The 18,590-nt window shown below is 44.1% G+C and overlaps 1 protein-coding gene across 2 annotated transcripts; it reads right to left on the bottom strand.

Moving 5' to 3' along the window:
* Nucleotides 1-955: 955 nt before the first annotated feature.
* On the bottom strand, nt 956-18,082 carry Gatm (glycine amidinotransferase). Of its 2 annotated transcripts, none has more exons than XM_050134307.1 (9): nt 17,924-18,082; nt 16,651-16,869; nt 10,076-10,271; nt 9,020-9,210; nt 6,760-6,897; nt 6,459-6,623; nt 4,606-4,669; nt 3,842-3,958; nt 956-2,007 (listed from the first exon to the last, which is right to left on the bottom strand). In XM_050134307.1, the coding sequence occupies exons 1-9, from the start codon at nt 17,990-17,992 to the stop codon at nt 1,895-1,897; spliced, it is 1,272 nt and encodes a 423-aa protein (XP_049990264.1). In that variant the 5' UTR covers nt 17,993-18,082; the 3' UTR covers nt 956-1,894. The 2 variants fall into 2 exon arrangements, 1 of the variants encoding a protein (XP_049990264.1); XR_007590414.1 differs by lacking the exon at nt 956-2,007 and adding an exon at nt 5,181-6,146 and having other exon boundaries at nt 3,876-3,958.
* Between the last annotated feature and the right edge of the window lie 508 nt (nt 18,083-18,590).

The raw sequence follows: 18,590 nt of genomic DNA, 5'->3' as shown, positions 1-18,590 counted from the left end.
TTTCTTTTCTGTTTTGAACTCTTCCTTCCCTTCCTTTCTTTTTTTTTTTTTTCTCCTAAGCCAAGGTCTCCTGCAACCCAGCCTGACTTTCCTCTGGCTATGCAGCTAAGGTTAACCCAGAACTCCTGATCCTCCTGCCACAACCTTCCAAGTGCTGGGACTCTGTGTGACCAATCTTTGTCAACCGTTTTTGACTAATGTTAGGTTTGAATTGGGGATGAATATCTTGATTATTTCAGAAAACTACAATTCTTCTCCAAGGTGGGCTGAGGAGTAATCTCAACTGGCAAAGTACTTGTTTAAGTGAGATCCCCAGAACCCGAGTGAAAAAGGCAGGTGTGGTGGTGTGTGCTCATAATCCCATTTCTGGGGAGGCAGAGATGGTGGATTTCTTCCCACTCTTGTGGAGGCAGAGATGGAGGAATTCTTCCCACTCTTGTGGAGGCAGAGATGGAGGAATTCTTCCCACTCTTGTGGAAGCAGAGATGGAGGAATTCTTCCCACTCTTGTGGAGGCAGAGATGGAGGAATTCTTCCCACTCTTGTGGAGGCAGAGATGGAGGAATTCTTCCCACTCTTGTGGAAGCAGAGATGGAGGAATTCTTCCCACTCTTGTGGAAGCAGAGATGGAGGAATTCTTCCCATTCCTGTGGAGGCAGAGATGGTGTGTGTGTGGGGGGGGGAAATGCCTGGGCCAGTCAACTAGCATACTTGGTGAGCTCAGGCCAGTGCAAAAGAGACCCTGTCTCAACAATCAAGAAGATTGACACCCAAGGCTGACCTCTGACTTCCACACGCAAACACACACACATGTGCATACCCCCTGACACGTGTACCCACACAGCAACACATAGTCTCTCTCTCTCTCAACCACACACACACACACACACCTCTCATCCAATAGCTATACTCCTGTGACTCTAAAGTCATGAGACTGAGGCCAGACTCTAATAAAATCCAATCTGGAACACAAAAGTTTATTAGAATAAAAATACATATACAATATCCAACATTAAAATTATTCACGTCTCATGTATTTTTTTTTCACCTGCATTAGTTTTTTAAAAATGCTTTAAAGCTCTATGCTTTAAACAATTTGCACATATGTAAACAAGTCTTAGATTACCAAAGATGCCATTACATCTGTTAGATATTTAACATCAACACTTAGGGCTGGGAGCTGTGAGTTATACCCTATTACACTAAGCACGTCTGTAAATTCTGGGAAGGAAGGAGAAGACAAGAGTAACCCACTTGAGATGACGTAAGCGATAGGACGAGATTTTAGGACCACATGTTGACAACAGAAGGTTAAAAGCGCTCATGGAAAATTCACTTCATTTTCTTAGTGTTTGCATAGTCAAGGTTATTTTTTAAAAAATTAAAAAAAAAACCTACCCAAATTTGTTTTCTAGAAAAAGAGACAAATATCTGATTCTACTTAGGATCTGTGGGATTTTTTTCCCCCTAAGTCTTTGTCCCATCTAGAAAAAAAAAGAAGTGATACGAACAGTCACAAGTCCACCAAAAAGGGAGGAAAATAAGGTTAGATTGACATTTCAAGCTGCCTTTTGGAAAGAAAATTAAAAACAGAGGTAGATGGTTAAATATTAGCGGCCAAGTTACTCAAGTGACTAATTTTTGCCTTGGTATGCATTTACTCAGCTTTTATGCTTGAAGCCAAGCAGTAAAGAACTTGGGAGAAGAAAGTGAACCTAGTAAGAGTAATAATCTTCCTTGTGTCAAAGAAAAGTAACCCAGACCTGGGAACCCTGTTAAAGACGTGATTGTTCAAAGCACTACAGTTCATGCATTTATTAAAGCGAGAGAATGGGCCTTGCTGCTATGCTTCTTAGGTATATCTGAGGCCGTGCTCAGAGCCACGCCACGCCGGCTCAGTCAAAGTAGGACTGAAGGGTGCCTCGGCGCCGGACGTCACAGGTCCAGCAGTGGAAGCCTCCCCCCAGGGAGTTGGCGTTTCGGATGTTAACCTTGATGGTACTGATGCCTGCATTGAGAGAGAAAGACCAGTTGGAGGGGTCAGTTGGAGGGGACTCACATTAGATCTCATAAGTCCAAACACCTGCAGGAACACGGAGGTTCAAATTCCTCAATCCGGTCTACAGTGGTCTCTTCTTTTTAATTTTGCTTTCACAGACTATATTTCATCTAACCTAGCCCATCACACTTCTTTAACATCTTCAACAAAAGAAGTCAATAGAGACAGGTTTTGTTCTATGGAGTGATCACAAATCAGCAGCCTGGATGAGCAGATATACCTACCAAATACTAAAATTAAATACTGAAATGCCGACTGGATATACACACAACAAGAACACATTCATCTTCTACAGATTAACTGGGCTAGACCACCTCAAGGGAAAAATGCATGAGAGCTGTAATTTACTATCTGGGTTGTGTGGTTATTCGGGTATCAGAGCCAATCAGACAATCGGCTTCAGCCGGCACCATTTGTGAGAACGTGCCTACGAATGCAGAGGTCACTTAACTAACAGCGCTCAGACTCTGCCAAGTTAGACACAGTAAGCTGCTCTTTTCCTCCTCCGTTTGAGGGGACATGAGCTGCAGAATCACTACAGGGCTCACTGTATGGTGGGGCGAACAAGAAGGCGTGAGAAAGACGCCCCTGAGGTACTCTTCCTACATCTCTGAAATCTAAGAGTGCAGTTTGAATGGAAACACAAAGCAGATGTGGGACCAGAAGCATCCATGTCCTGGCTGGTCATAGCGTACTCATCCTCAACTGGAGGGAATCATAGCTATTTGAGGAAATTCATGCAAGTTCCCCATGACTAACTACATGACTTTAACTACAAAATTAAAACTATCAAATCAGATTATTTGGTACTTTCCAGCAGTTTAAGTTGAGAAACAACAAAATCATAATAGATGAAAAAGTTGAACCCAAGAAATTTTGTTACTTAATGAAGGAAGGCCAAGGAAAACGTGGCTTGGCGCTGTGGGTCCAGTCACCAGATTCTGCTCAATTCAAAACTTCAAGCTATCTTTTTAAAAACCAATTCAACATTAAGGATAGGTGTGGCAAATAAGAAAATAGTCTTTTATGGAGTATATCGGAAATGCAGAACAAAATTTTAACAACCTAATTTCAACCAATAGGCTGCCTGGCTGTTACCAAATTCACCCCGAGGATATGTCAATGTGTTAAGAACTGCTCGCATGTCATCTGTACCCCATGGCTCACGTGAAATCCTTTAGTTCAAGGTTTTCCTCAACAGTATTAGAATCCTGGTCTAAAACTTAAATGTCAAAATAGGAGCACGTGGCCCCTAGTGAAACCAATCCTGCTCTTTAAAAGCGGAATGATGGGCTGGCATCCTTTATTTCTTCTCAGAACCATCTTAACTGTTTTTAATGCATACGAATGTCAGTTTCCAGTTGTGTCCCTACAAGCCCTCTGAAACATGAGATTACCATTAAAGTTCTTCTAAAGGGCCCTCAGTAATTCCTTCTCTGTAGGAAGGCAAAGCAACTCATCTGAGTATGGTAACTCTCACTCAGCGTGTGGGCACTGGGAAACCAGCAGAGAGACAGAAGATTGAGTAACTATTGCCACCGGGTGTTTCAGGACCTCATGAAATATGCCCAACTTTGAAAGGCTATGCTTAATGTAGCAAAATCACTAACCAATTAAAAGGTGATAATTTGGTACATTTACCAAGTAAAAGGTAATAATTTGGTACATTTAAAGGGAACAGAAATCGATTCAATAAACCGTATTTTAGACTCCGCACGTCTTTTCTTCGGTTAGTGGTGACCACTGTTTATATGTGACAACGTACTGCATTCATCACACGTACCCAACTTCTCAAACATCTTCTGAATTGGGACTTCATTGGCGTCTACCATGACACGCTTCTCATCCAGCATTAAGACGTTCATGGAAAGCCATTTGGATGACATCCAGAGCGGGTGATCTGAAAATAGCATCATCTGTTAGAGCACGCGTGTCTGATCAAGGGAAGGGCACCGGAGTGACACTCGGTCCCTGCCTGCTTCAGTTCCCACAAGAGAGCGTATTTTACTATCTCGTGTTACCTTTTTCTTTCTGACACGTTTTCTCTACGATGACACAAAATGACACTGGACTGCAATTCCCCTGCCCCAGCCTTCTCTGTGTGGGTACTGCTGTCCTGTTCCACCCTGCTCTGCTTTGTTTGTGTTTTTTTTTTAGTTAGTTCTTGTACTACCGGGGATCAAACCCAGGGCCTTAAACACACTAGACAAGCGTTCTACCACTGAACTGCACTTCCAGCTTTGAGAGCCTATTTTGATTGTAGAACAACATATCTATGAATCTTACAAAACAATCCACATTCCTCAGGCGTTTGGAATTCAACCCATCTTATTTTAAAAGTCATATCTTGCTTCATATATTTTAAATTCTGTCTCCTCGTTTTCATTTTCTGTGAAAGGAAAACTCACAAACACTTGTCCCGGCCTCACTCTAGAACTAGCCGTGACTTTACTGCTCACTGGGGAAAGGCCATCTCTAGTGTGACAAAAGATGGCTTTCTCTGCAGGTGAAGACACTTGGTCACAAAGGATGTAAAAGTCGACATACCGTCGGGGATGACTGGTGATGGAGGAGTAACTATGGTCCATCCTGCTTTCTTGAAGAGATCAATCTGTAAGACCAAACAACCCAACAGACTTAAATCCACATTTGCCACTGGGTTTCTGGGAGTCATTATGGTTTTGTTTTAAAAGATGAAGTCTGCCACATCGCCCAGGTTGGTGTTGATCTCACAATCCCCCTGCCTCAGCACCACAAGCGGTTAGGATTATAGGCAGGTGCTCACTCAGCTCTCCTTATCAGAAATAGCTCTTTTGCAAGTCATCTCCTCCATTTACAAAATAAGGACACTTTTTTTTTTAAAGTTGATGACTTTGGGGGATGGAGAGGTGGCTCAGTGGTTAAGAGCACTGGCCGCTCTCCCAGAAGGCCTGGGTTCAATTCCTAGAACCCACATGGCAGCTCACAACAACAATCTGTAACTCTAGTTCCAGGGAGAGCCAACACACATACCTGCAGGTAAAACACCAATGCACATAAGAAAATAAATAAACCATACTTTTTTTTTTTTTAGAAAAGTTGATGATTGTGTTTAAATTATAATTTAAAATAGCTGCGGATACCTGTACCAGGTCTGTACAAGAATTGGCTGTCAACAGCGAGACCCAGATGGAGGAGGGGCTCAGGGGCCCCACCCTTTTCTAATGAACTGTTTGCTATTGATAGAGTCTTTGCCTTCACTTGGCACCCAGTGGTGAGCCCATCAGGCTCCAGTGGATAATCCCAGTCCAGCAGTCACACAGATGACCCTGGTTAGACTAAATGGGGCACAAAACCAAACCAAAGTCATGAATATAGAAAAGGGTATGGCAGGGTGGAGTGGAGTTGAGGGGGATGGGAGGATTGAAGAGAGAATGCATCATTTGTCTGAAGTTGTCAAAGAACGAACTTAAGTATGTGGGATGTGTGTGTGTAGTGTGTGTGTGTGTGTGTGTGTATAAAGCTTTTCAGGTTTCAAAATTTAAAACACCAAAGATACTTTCCCAAGACATTCTCATTAAGGAAAATTTAGACGTCTTCTGGTTAGTTATGAGAAAGCCACGCTGTGATGATGCCAAGCTGACAACCTCTCTGCTCCACAGTCCCGTCATCCTGCGTGGCCATGAATAAGGACAAAGGTCAGGGATGTAATGTCAAAGCAGCACGGTTGTCACGGGATAGCCATTACAAGTGAGTCATCGCCACACAAACCATACTCCCACTTAGTACACCAACACGTCCTAGTAGTTGAAATGGATCATCTTGGTCCTTAGGTATGAAAATAAGGGAGAGGCATGACCCGCGCACAGCATGAAAGGACTTTTGAAAGCTGTGCTACAGCCTTGTAAACAACTCACTTCCCAGCTGGACTCAGAGGCAGCGGGGAGAAGATAAAGAGGCTGTGGGTGAGAGGGAGGGAGCAGGGTCAGCTTGGCAGATCTGCTCCTCCCCAAGAAGGCAGGCTGAAGGGCGGCTGACCAAGACACTTAATGCTCAGGGCATTGCTCTGGCCACGCCGAAGTCACTTGTTTATAAATAATCCTGTTGAGCTGCAATTGAAAATGGTGAGGAAATCACTTTCGAAGGATAACATAGTCAGACACACAATTTGACGAGTAATAGCCGCAGACAGCTAAAATCTACGTCTGATGATACTATCCTAACAGTCACAATGGCAGTGTCGAGTTCTGCACACCGGGAATCTTGTAAACATAAGCAATTCCATGTCTGATAATAATGCCACTGACCGTTGCTAAAGTTGTCATTTAGAACCATGGAAATACTTAAGGTGCCAAGGTTCTTTCGTTTAAATAAAGTTGCCAGGTTCTCCAGCTTTTCTGGCGTCCTAAGAACTCTCCTACCTGGTGACACGGCCGGTCAGGATTGGAGAGCACAAGGCCAGGTCCGATGATGTTGAAGGTGGCATCGATGTGCATTGGATTGGGGTCTTTAAAAGAGATGATGTGGACCCTGTAGTCCGGAGCAAGATGCCTACGCATCCACTCGATGCCCAGGAAGTTTGTAACCTGAAAGTGAAAACAATCTTAAAAATATTCCATTCTAAGTTTGGGAAACCAAAAGCACGTAGGATTTAAACTTTTAAATTTAGGAATCAAGAATGCGATAACGTAGTGTGAGGCTTTAGAGCCGGTTGTTAGCAACCTGGCTTCTCTGAGCAAAAATATCTCTTCCGGCTCGAATGAAGTCAGCAGCGTCAAAGCAGGGCTCGAACTCTGTCGTCACAAACTTCCCCTGGGAGGCCAATTTGTGTCTGTCTTCCACAGAATGGATGGGATAATCCTAGTTGGAACGAGAAGGAACACACACATTGCATTTAGGTTTTTAAGGGATTTATTTACAAGGATGTACATGATTTTAAAAATTAATTCACTAGCATCATTTCCCAAAATACTACAATTCAACTCTAGATTAAAACGCCCATGGAAAAGATGTTGGTCTGTGATGGCCAATTCTGACTGCCAATCTGATTGGTTAGGGAGAGCCCAAGGGATTAGTGAAGGATATCCCTTTAGCATTTTCAGAAATAAAATAGGTTATGAGGGGCTCTAGCCTAATCAATGGATTAATCCCTTGATGGAGTCATATGATCGCATTATAAAAAGTGAAAATTAGGAGGGGGGCGTAACTGGGAGAAGGTGGGTGGCTGGGGTGTGTCCTTGGGGGCTCTCTCTTGCTCTGGTCTCTTCCTTTCTCCTGTATTCCCTTTCTCTTTTTGGTCTGCCAAGAAGTCAAAACATCTCCTGCATGCTTCTGTCAACAAATTGTTCTGCCAAAGCATGTGGGTGGGGTGATGACATCCAAACTATGAGCTAAGATAATCCCTTTCTCTCGAAGATTCTTCCCTCGAGTCCCTTGTCACAACAAACAGAAAAGCAATACAAACAAATCAAAACAAAATCACCACCACAACAAGGAAATGAAAAACTAGGCATTAGAGTAACTTCCTGACACGTAGAAACAAGTAGTGCAGGTACCAATTGATTCTGAAAACAGTCCATGACACACGCGTGCACACACATACACAGACATTCATGCACACACACACACACGTGCAAACACAGATACACATAGAGATACACGCAGACACACACGCACAAGCACGCACATACACACACAACACATGCACACACACACACACACACGTGTAGGTAGTTACAATGCTGAAAGCCGGCGGGATGAAGTCGCCCTTCTCCTTTAGAGAAGGAATTTGGACCTGAGCCCAATTTATACCCTAAAATGAGATGCCAGGTTGCTCCCTGCCAAATTTTTTGCTTTAAAATTATTTCTATAAGTGATTTTTTCTATGAATCATAGTTATCTTACTAAGGACATATATCCCTTGTATTTGTGGAGGAGATTAGTTCTAGTGCTCCATAAATACTAAAATCTATGGATGTTCAAATTCACTGCATAAACTAGAACATTTGCATAGATTTATGCATGTCCTCCTGAATCCTTTAAAACACCTCTAGAGCCGGGGGGTGGTGGCACCCACCTTTAATCGCAGCACTTGGGACACAGAGGCTGGAAGATCCCTTGAGTTTGAGGCCAGCCTGGTCTACAGAGTGAGTTCCAGGACAGGCTCCAAAAGCTACACAGAGAAACCCTGTCTCGAAAAAACCAAAACCAAAGCAAACCAAACCAAACCAACAACAACAAAAACTAAAACACCTCTAGATTAGTTATACCCCTCAGTGCAACCCAAATGTCATAGAAAAAAATGTTATGGCATATTGTCGTTGAATGACAGGCACAATTTTCAAAAATATTATTGGAATTTGGTTGAATTCATGGGTGCAGAACCTGCGGGCAGGAGATGCCTGCACATTTCACCTTACTGAGAATCTGGCCGAGATACCAGATGCTTTTGCTGGAAGAAGAGAAAGACTTTATCCTAGAGGTTGCTGTGGCTCCAGCAGTGAATAGCAATGTGCCCTTAGGACAAGTTTGGCTCCCAGTGATGAAATGATAACATGCTATCACTGCCTTCTAGAGTTTTGTTGTTTTGTTTTGTTAAGACAGTGTTTCTCTGTGCAGCCCTGGATGTCCTGGAACTCACTTTGTAGACCAGGCTGGTCTTGAACTCAGAGACCCACCTGCATCTGCCTCCTGAGTGCTGGCATTAAAGGCATGGGTCACCATCACCATCACTTTCTAGAGTTTTTGTAAGAATAAATATGATTGGTGATACGTCCTGAGCCCCAGGACTCAGCACAGAGTAAGCAGTAAATGTTATTGCTGTTATGATCATTAACATTTACTCCTAGTTTCATCTAAACATAATAAGTTTTTAAATGAAAATGCATAATATATGTGAAGTACCAAAGAATTCCTTTCTTACGCTTTGTGGATTACTTGGAATAGCAGTCACGAACACGCTGGTCTATAGCTAGGGACATACCTTGTCGTACAGTTCATCAGCCATGGTGGGCTTGGGTGCTGTCGTCCACTTGGCGCCACGGTGGAAGTAGTCTTTGATAAGTGACCTGTATGCTCGGTACTCAAAGAAGCGTGACCGCCATGCCATGGGGGCCTCAATAATCTCATTTCCCACAACCATCAGGATGTCTCGAGGCATCGCACTGTATAAACCTATTGGACCAAAAGTTCCACGGCCACCTCAGTGATGCAGCTTTCCAAAACATTAAAGCATGTATAACACAATCTATTTGTAGCAAAGTTTACTAAAAGCCTTGTTTGTCTATGTAATTATACAATACGTGGCAGAAAAAAATGATACACACTAGACTAGGTTGTTGACGAGAATTCTCTGTTGGGTGTGATGTCAAGCAAAAATGGAAACAAAAAACTGAGAACGATTTTGAACCATCAATGCTTCTCTACTTGTAGGCTCCTTTTTAAAGATGCAGAAACAGAGTTCACAAGGGACAGTGCGACATGGTAAGAACTAGGCTAAGATCTGAAAAATAAATTACAGAATTCACGCACAAGAGCAATTGTGAAATAGTGGCAGTTTAAAAAAGGGGGTGTCTCCATTTCCCCCTTAAAAATTGAAACATGTGTATCTGTGTGGAAGAAGGGGTACCGGAAGAGGGCGCCACCCCCCTGGAGCTGGAGTTACATGCTGTTATGAGCTGCCTGATGTGGTGCTGGGAACACTGAACTCCCAGGTCCTCCTCAAGAGTAGTGATGGCCCTTAACTGCCTAGCCGTCTCTCCAGCCCCTCTATTTCCATTTGAATTTCTGTCGTTAAGGAAAACTAGGAACAATTCAGTGTTCTTATGAAAAATGCCTATAACATTCAGAAGCTTAGAATGTGTACACCTCAACCATATCAAAATGAGCCAGATGCTTCCTCAATAATCCCTAAGGTGTTAAAGGAGAAGTAAGTAAAACAAAGGATACTTCAAGAAATTCTTCGAGCATCCTCCTTGTGTATCTGAGAAGGAAATCGAAAACCAAAGATCTGCCAGATTACTTTCATGACGCGGCTTACCTGTAGACTCAAAATCCGGAGTCTTATACTTCAGCGACCAGTCGATGGGGTCAGGGCGCCTCACTGTCACGCCTTCCAGTTTCAAAATATTGCACATTTCCTCAACTTCGGCAACAGCCTTTTTCAGATGCTCTTTGGGAAAATAAAGACCTCCGTTTTTCTGGTAAAATGGCCAGTACTTTTCGTATGTATTGGCCTAGAAGCAGAAGAAAGTAAACGAAAGCGTTACAGGAGAATAATACAGTTCCAGGTGGGCTCGCAGGCTGGGAAGAGCTATTTGTACAGCGGAAGAGGGACCCAGACTGCAAACAGGTCTGTTCGGAGCTCATCCCCAGCACTGAGCACACCAGCCTCCACACAGACTCCAGGATTTGGTGCCTGAAGCTCTCTAAATCATCTTGTTATATATTTTTAGAGACTTGTTTTTATTTGTATGTGTGTGTGCACGCGTGCTTGTGCCAGAAGAAGGTGCTGGATTTCCTGGAGCTGCAGTTACAGTTATGAGCTGTGCCCGGCACTGGTGTTGGAACTAAGCTAGGGACCTCTGGAAAAGCAAGAAGTACTCTTAATCACTGAGCATCTTTCTCCAGCCCCAAATTATCTTGAGGTCTTTGATCCTTCTGCCTCAGATCTCATGCCTAACCCCTAACAGCTTGTCTGTCCCCGATCCAGGCTTGGAATCTTCCTGGCTGTGCTTCACAGACAAAGCAGGACATAGACACTCCTGTTAGAGTCTCACTGAGATGAAACAAGAGGTCAAACCAAACAAAGAAGAAAAAAACCCCTACACTAAGCCAAGATCCGAAATGATCCACAAACTCCCGAGTTCTTACAAAAGAGCTGAGATTTTTGTGGGACAAAAAAGATATTTTAACTGTGTGAAGATTATGCTCTCAGAAATGTTTTACATGTCTTATCCTGCCTGGCTCACTTTCCCACTGGACAGAATTGGCATTCAACAAAGCTGGGCAGCGACACAAGGCAGGCTTTGGAGTTTGTCTGTCAGTCTGTGTGTCTCACACCTAGCACCCCCACCTCTCTCGAATTCAGTCTCACCTCATCTCAGGCCCCTTTGGAAGTAATCTGCCAGTAAAATGCAAGTTCACAGAGTTTCAGGATTCCAGAAGCTAAAGATGTGAACACTTTCCAAAGGTGAGAAGCATAAAGACGGAAAGAGTCTACGTTCAGATTGTTGGGCTTGCATCTAAGCTGTCAGTCAGTTTAAAGGAATACACTGGGCCAGTGCATGCTGCATGTTACAGCTACCCAGAGAGATGAAGCAGCGAATCCAGACCCTGAGAAAAACTCTTAGGACTTCATCACAACCCTGGCAAAGCCATGCGGCATGTAAACGTTTTTAGCTGAAAAACACATTCGGCACGGGTATTGTTTTTAAGTTTCTTCGCATCACTCACTGCTGGTTCTAATCATGTCTTATACATAAGGTTTCCACCTCAAATCTGACATTTGTAGATAGCAGTAAGTATTAGAACGAAGGGGCAGAGATGGGCTAAAGGCTCAAGTGCACTAGAATACGCTTAGTTTAGCTAGATCCCCATAGCGCTTTGATGATCCTACCCAAGAGACAATGCTCTCAAACATGTGATCTCTTCATACGCAGGGCGGAGAGGTTGTGGGCTCACTTCCTACATGACTTAACAGGACAAGAGCTCCAGTCTTTTGACTGGACAGTGTTCCAACTAGTCAGGGGCTTGACTACTATGTTCTATAAGTTTGAATGTTTCCACCTTGATGTATAAAATCTTCTAAAACTAGGATTCTTTATTAAGGTTCTTCTTAAAGATCTTTGTTTTTGTTTGTTTTGAGGCAAGGTCTCATCATACAGCCTGACTGGCTTGGAATTCAATCTGTAGACCAGGCTGGTCTTCATCTCACAGAGATCTGCCTTCCTCTGCCAAGTGTTGGGAGTAAAGATGTGCACCACCACACTTGATATTTCTAATAGCTTTGTTCATCAGGACTGGGCTAACTGCCTAGATCTTCAATATCAAAGACATTCCTCCCCCTCAGTTTATGTCTCTGCTTCTATATTTACCTTAATATGATAAATAGAAAATATATTTTCCTACCTATTCTTAGTCTGGAACCCAGGCTGGAAGATACAGAATAAGCTGAGAAGCAGAACTTCCAAAAGTATGAAGGATGCTAGCTAACTAGGCTCTGAAAGCTGAGCTGTTAGCAAACTAAGGTCCCCAGGCCAAATCCAGCCAGGCTGCTGTTTTTACCAACACACCTTTAAGGGGACTCACTATGCTAATTTTGTTACACGGTACCTGTGGCTGCTTTCCCATTGTAGTGGCAGGGCTGGGAGTCAAAAAGCTGCAGGGTAGACTTACATTCTCGGCAAAGCCTGAGTCATTTACTCTCTGACTTTCGACAGAAACAGGTTTCTGGTCACTGTTCTGATTAAGTTGACTTTTGAAGATCTATGAACATATATCCAACTTCTAACCCAGAAAAAATATTAACAGCGTGAAACATTTGAGTACTTTTATGGCTAATCCACTCTTAACGAAAGCAAAACAAAAACAAAGTAATGCCAAACCAAAACAAGTAGTTTTCTACTCCTGGGAGTTTCTTCAGTAGCAGCTAGAAACAGAGGATAATGATTCTTTATTTTTCCCTCTGACACATCCTGGTACTACTGCCCAGCCATTCACTACTCCGTCTTCTCATGCCAGGCACATCTCCTGCAGTCCACTGAGGGACAAGAAGCCTTTGACAATTCAACACAGAATTACGGCAGACACAGCCGTGTCGTCTTGCCAGACTCACTCCAAAGTATTTAGCATCGCGCATCTGTTCAGAGTGAACCTTGCTTTGCTATGAAAGACTAAGTCAACTATTCTGGGAGAAAAATTTTATTTGAACAAATGTTGGTGCAGTTTATAAGCCGGCAAACATTGGACAAAGTCCAAATGATCAGGGCAAATTACATTTTCTGAGGAAGAGTTAGACATTGTTTACACTTTCTTTATAACCTTGATAAATGAGTTAGCAATCATTTACCAAGAATTTTCCAGACAGTGAGCACTCCACTGTGGCACATGACGCCTTTGACAACCTATGGCAGAGACGGAGCTGCATTCCTGGAAACTTTGTAGCCCTCACACCCTGAAGCTCTCTGTGCAGAGTCTGTCTGCTCCACTAATTTTCAAACGCCCTCTCTGGAAAATCTAAGAAATACCAATAGACTGGAACTTTTTGTTAATCAGGCAATAAACTTGAATCACATTAACCTTAATTAATAATATTTTTGGAGTCCTCTATCAAGGGCCTTATTTAAAAAAAGACAAAAGCAACTATTTACTATGTTTTACAAAAGAAAAAGCTATTAAGTCTTTAAAATAGTGCTTTCTGACCTAAGTGTTTCTTGTTCCTTTGAAAAAAATTTCCAGCATGTGTGTCTTGAAGCATATTTTAAACTCTATTCACCTAGACACCTATACACTCTGCTACATTGTTTTAGCATTCTTTTGTTTTTGAAACAAGGTTATGCTATGTAGGCTGGGCTGGTCCTGAACTCAAGATCTTCCTGACTCAATGTCCTGAGTGTTAGCATTATAGGCATATGTCACCAAACTCCTTCCTTCCTTCCTTCCTTCCTTCCTTCCTTCCTTCCTTCCTTCCTTCCTTCCTTCCTTCCTTCCTTCTTTCTTTCCTTCCTTCCTTCCTACCTTCCTTCCTTAACAGGGTTTCTCTGTGTAGCCCTGGCTGCCCTCGAACTTACTCTGTAGACCAGGCTGGCCTTGAACTCACAGAGATCTACCTGCCTCTGCCTCCTGAGTGCAAGAATCAAAGGCATGCACCAACACTGCCTGGCTCTTATTGTTCTTAAACAGAGTAATTTTATCTATGTTCCTGGGCCTAGGGGCCCGTGTCGGTCACCCTACCGTCGGGAGTTAGAGGTGGGGAGGGGAGGTCAGGAATTCAAGGACATCTTTGGATAGTTTAAGGCTAGCTTAGGCTTCAGGAGACTCATCTCTCTATCTTTCTATCTACCTTCGAGAGGACGTATATCTTCTATTTACTTTTTCCTCCCTCAATGCCTAGCTTAGTCTGTCACACAAAACAGAAGTAACCAGAAAAGTGAATGAAATCAGTATGGCTAATGCTACTGGTATCTACACCTAATATATTCCCAGCATACTTTTGCAATGCAACTGCCAAACTGGATCCATAAAACTATGACTTTTACTTTCCATATTTTGTGCTTTACAACATATAGTTTTATAGCTTCAAGTTTAATCCTGTGAGCTAGCTAGTTGGCAAACTTCAAAGGAATTCTGCAGGTCATGCAGCTGTCAAGATGAGTTATCCAGCTTTTACCAGGTAACAAATTCAATGCCAGCCCCCTGCCTTCAACGACATTCATTCCACAAGTACTTTAAGTTACAAAGTCTAACATCACAAATCAAGTGTCAAAGCACTTCAAATGATCTCTGAGGATTCTGATTCCTTAAGATCACAAGGTATTGGGGCTGGACAGATGGTTTAGTAGTTAAAAGCACTTCCTGTTCTGCCAGAGTACCTGAGTTCAGTTCCCATCACCCATGTCTGGCAACTTAGAACTACCTGTTACTCTAACTCCAGGGGATCTGACACCCTCTTCTGGCCTCCACAAGTACGTGTACAGGCACACACACACACACACACACACACACACACACACTACACACACACACACACACACACACACACGTTAAAGACATCTGAGGTCAGATTTTATGAATGTATAATGGTCAATAATTTTAAAGATGGAGTAGATGATAAACTATTATTGCCTGAATTTGAATCTTCCCAATCAAAATGGGTAGGGATTTCTTTTCAAGAAAAGACTTTGAAAGACTATTTCTTATTTATTTTATAATATGGGGATAACATATACATTAATCTGCTTAGCAAATTCAGTGATCAGAACCAAAGATATATTCAGAACAATATGAAGAAACCATTGCTGTCTCTGCCAGGTCTCACTTCAAGAACTACTTCCTTCAGAATACTTTGTAACTACCCAATGCTTGGCACTGGCTCTTCCCTCAACATTCCTTGCACTTCAACCCCCCTGCCAGCCGGGCGGCATAGATACATAGACACTGCATCAAGGTGTACATCGTATCTCTCCAAACAGAAGTGAGCTCCTTTATGTCCGTGCATTTCTCGTGACATGGTTACAGATTTATTTCCCCACTTGGCACTGAAGATGAAAATGTAGGTATTTAGGAAGAACTCATGGGCACTTTAAGATTTATAAGTTAATTAATAACTCAGGATTAACAAGATTTTTAAAAGTGCTTACAAAAAGGAAGGGACCCTTACACGACACTCCATCTGAACACTAGCCCATATGGGCCCCAAGAATACTGCAAGTAAATATTAGGAGTTTACTTTTGAAAAGGAAGATATCGCTTATTGTCAGGAAGCTCTGGAGGGTGTGGGAAAGACATTGGAGAGCATAGGTAGTGGGAGAAGGGAGTGCAGGAAAGTGGGTGAGACACACTTGGGTGGGAGCAAAGGCCTGATGCTTATTGGTCTTTGGTTGCTTGCTAAAGTCTGCCTGAAGTCCAGGTGGGTTACTAGAAGAGAGAAGCTTAAATAGGAATGAATATCTGCTAGCTTGCTACACGCACACATCTCTGAGAGGAGGTAATAAGTGAACGGGGAGTCCTGGAGGTCCAAGGAGCCAGCTTGTGGAGAAACCTGAGTACCACGAGGGCTTTATTCTCCGCAATGGAAGGAGGGTGTTAGTAAGGCAGGGGAATCGTGGGATCAAAATGAGTCACATGATCAAATCTGGGTTTAAAACAGTCACTCCAGTAGTGGCTGGGATACGGTCTGGAGAGGGCCGAGAGGAGAGGCGGCTGGGAGCTAACAGCAGTCCTCCGAGCATAGATGAACTCCAGACCTAGGGCAGAGACTGAAGTGTGGCGCAAGATTCCTTTCGACAAAAGACTTGATGTGGGGAACGTGACTGAAGGGGAAATCAAAGGTGACTGGTGTTTTAATCTGATTAAATAAAACTGCCAAAAATTAAAAGGAAAAAATGAAAGACTTTGGCTTAGAGCTATTCCCGGGAAAGCCACAAAAGCCAGAGAGAAACCCTGTCTCAAAAAACAAAAAAAAAAAAAAAAAAAAAAAAGACTTTGGCTTACAGATGTCCCACAACTGGAACTCTCAGTTGTCAACTCCACGTCCACTATGGAGTTCACTGTGGAGACCTAGACTAGAAAGCCCTTAGGGGAGTGGTCTGGCCTGGAGCAAAGGAGGGGGCAGAAGCTGCTAGAACGGCTACAAGAGCGAGACAAAAGTGAAATAACTGACTAGCAAGTCGTGAAGGAAAATACGGAGGAATACCCAAAGAATAACCTCCCAGGAAAGCTCTCCTCGACTCCCAGGGACGTTTCAAGAAAGAAGCGATGTGTAAATAATACCGAATACTGGTGCGAGCAAGCAAAACGACTTCCCCACCAAGGTGAAAGCGGCTGCAGAGGAGGGCGGGAGCCTACTCAGGCTGCAGAGGCTGAGGAGAGAACTTCCTGCAAACCCTTGCTTACCTTCACCTCCACCGTGAATGGTGGGACACAGGCATTTTCTGCTCTGCCCACTATCACTTCCTCTAAAGGGTCCCATTCGTTGTAAGAGGACACGGGGCAGTTCTTGGGTAGAGGATCTGTGGCCTTGTCTTCAGCTGCACAGGAGTTCCGGGAGGAAGCTGTAGCTGCCTGGGTACTCTGGAAAGTTCGCTGCACCCATCCTGTCAAGAGTCCTCCAAGCTTAAGAAATAAAAACAAAACAAAAAACTCAAACAAGGTGGGGTTAAAGTCTGAGAAGCCAGGATAACACAGACAGAGACACTAAGATGTTTGTAAAGAGAGGGTTGGGGGCTACTTAAAACAAACAAACAAGCCACTCAACTTTTTGTTGATTATAGATTTTGTTTTCGTTTATGTTAAATGCTATAACTTTAAAAACCCCCCAGAGAAGATCTGGTTCCTGGCCACCACAATCCCTGTCTGTATCTCAGAATAATGCAAACAAGCTTTCAGAAACGTTCACAGAAGACAGGTCATTCTCTTCCCCCTGTCATGTCCAACTGCGGGAGGAAGTCGTCCTTCCTCAGTCTGAAAACTGGACTCTTTTCACTGTGAATAACACGGAATCATTTGAAAAGATCTTGCCTTTCAGAATGAGAAGCGCCAACCTATTTTTTAAAGTCTCTGACATATACTTCACATTCCTTAGCATTTTAAGTCAGAGAGTGACCAACTGTCACTTGCACCATATTACAGATGGTCCCTGATTCCCTTGTTAAAAATAGAGGCCTCTATAACACAGAGCGGGGAGGATTCCTTCACCCGCTTCCCTGTGCAAACCTCACCCGCCCCCCACCCCCAGTCTCGATCGGGCTGTTAAAATTCCTCCAGAAGGGAGCTGGAGGAACCCAAAGGGTGGAGACCCAACGCAAGAGGGCGAGTGACAGTTGTTCAGGAACCAGCTGCTGGCAGAACTCAGCTGCCAGAGCTATTCCTGTTGAGGGGCCAGGGAGAATCTGCAGGCATGCGCAGAGATCCCAGGGAAGCAGAGGGCAGGGCGGAGCAGCAGGTGGGGGACAGATTGGATTCATTCCAACTCCCCAGTAAGCATAGGGAATCCCTGTTACAGCTGGAGCCCGCAGCTCCATCCATTCACCCACAGGCATCTTCCCAGAAAAATGCCTTCGCGGGCTACCCAACCCAGACCACGCCACCCTCTCACTGGGGAGTCCGGTCCCCCTCTGGGTTCCCACCCTGAGTCCCGCGGAGGTCCCGAGGGTGCAAAGGAACGTACCCGAGATCCGATGTAGTGCACCGCCTCGGCACCTCGGCTGCCGCCGCGCAGACACCTCACCCTCAGCATCGCCCTGGTCCTGCTTGCTCCGCGTGCACAAGGTCCCAGCCACCGCCCTCGCTCCAGCTCCCAGCCTGCGGCCGCGCGCGTTCCTTTTGTAGCCGCGCCCCGGGCCCGGCCTATTGGCTGCCGGGAACAGGTGGCCTCAGCGCCCGCGGGTCATATCCCGGGACTTGCCCTTTTTTAGCTCCTGGTCCCGTACTGGCTCAAGGGAGCGCCGCGAAGCCCCACAGGGAGGCTACCCAGTGCCTCGTCCGGGTGGTCTGTTCGTCTATCTCTTTGGAAGTCCACTTTGCCACCTGACTACTATGCAAAGGCTAAGGACAGTCCTGGGCTTAAATTCAGGTCCGTGCATTGACCCAGAACCCAAAGTGACACCAAGTAAAACGACCCTGGGTTAGTTTCCTCCTTTTACGACCTGAGCCTGTGGGGTGGTCTTCAGAACACTGGCCCTTCAATCTTGAAAACAGAAAGACATTAAGTCAGAAATAAAGGAGGGCTGCAGATCAGATAGCTTTTCTTTCTGAAGCCTGTCTTAAAATGTTTCTTAGGACATGGCTTGGGTGCTTGAAAGTAGTTCTTGCAGTGCAACCTTAACTGGATTTGA

Source organism: Alexandromys fortis, unplaced genomic scaffold (genome assembly GCF_014885135.2).
Source record: "Alexandromys fortis isolate MF-2015 unplaced genomic scaffold, M_Fortis_MF-2015_v1.1 scaffold_6, whole genome shotgun sequence".
In the NCBI taxonomy this organism is placed as follows: domain Eukaryota; kingdom Metazoa; phylum Chordata; class Mammalia; order Rodentia; family Cricetidae; genus Alexandromys; species Alexandromys fortis.
The sequence above is the reverse complement of the archived record's forward strand: the minus strand, read 5'-3'. Positions and strand labels throughout refer to the sequence as shown.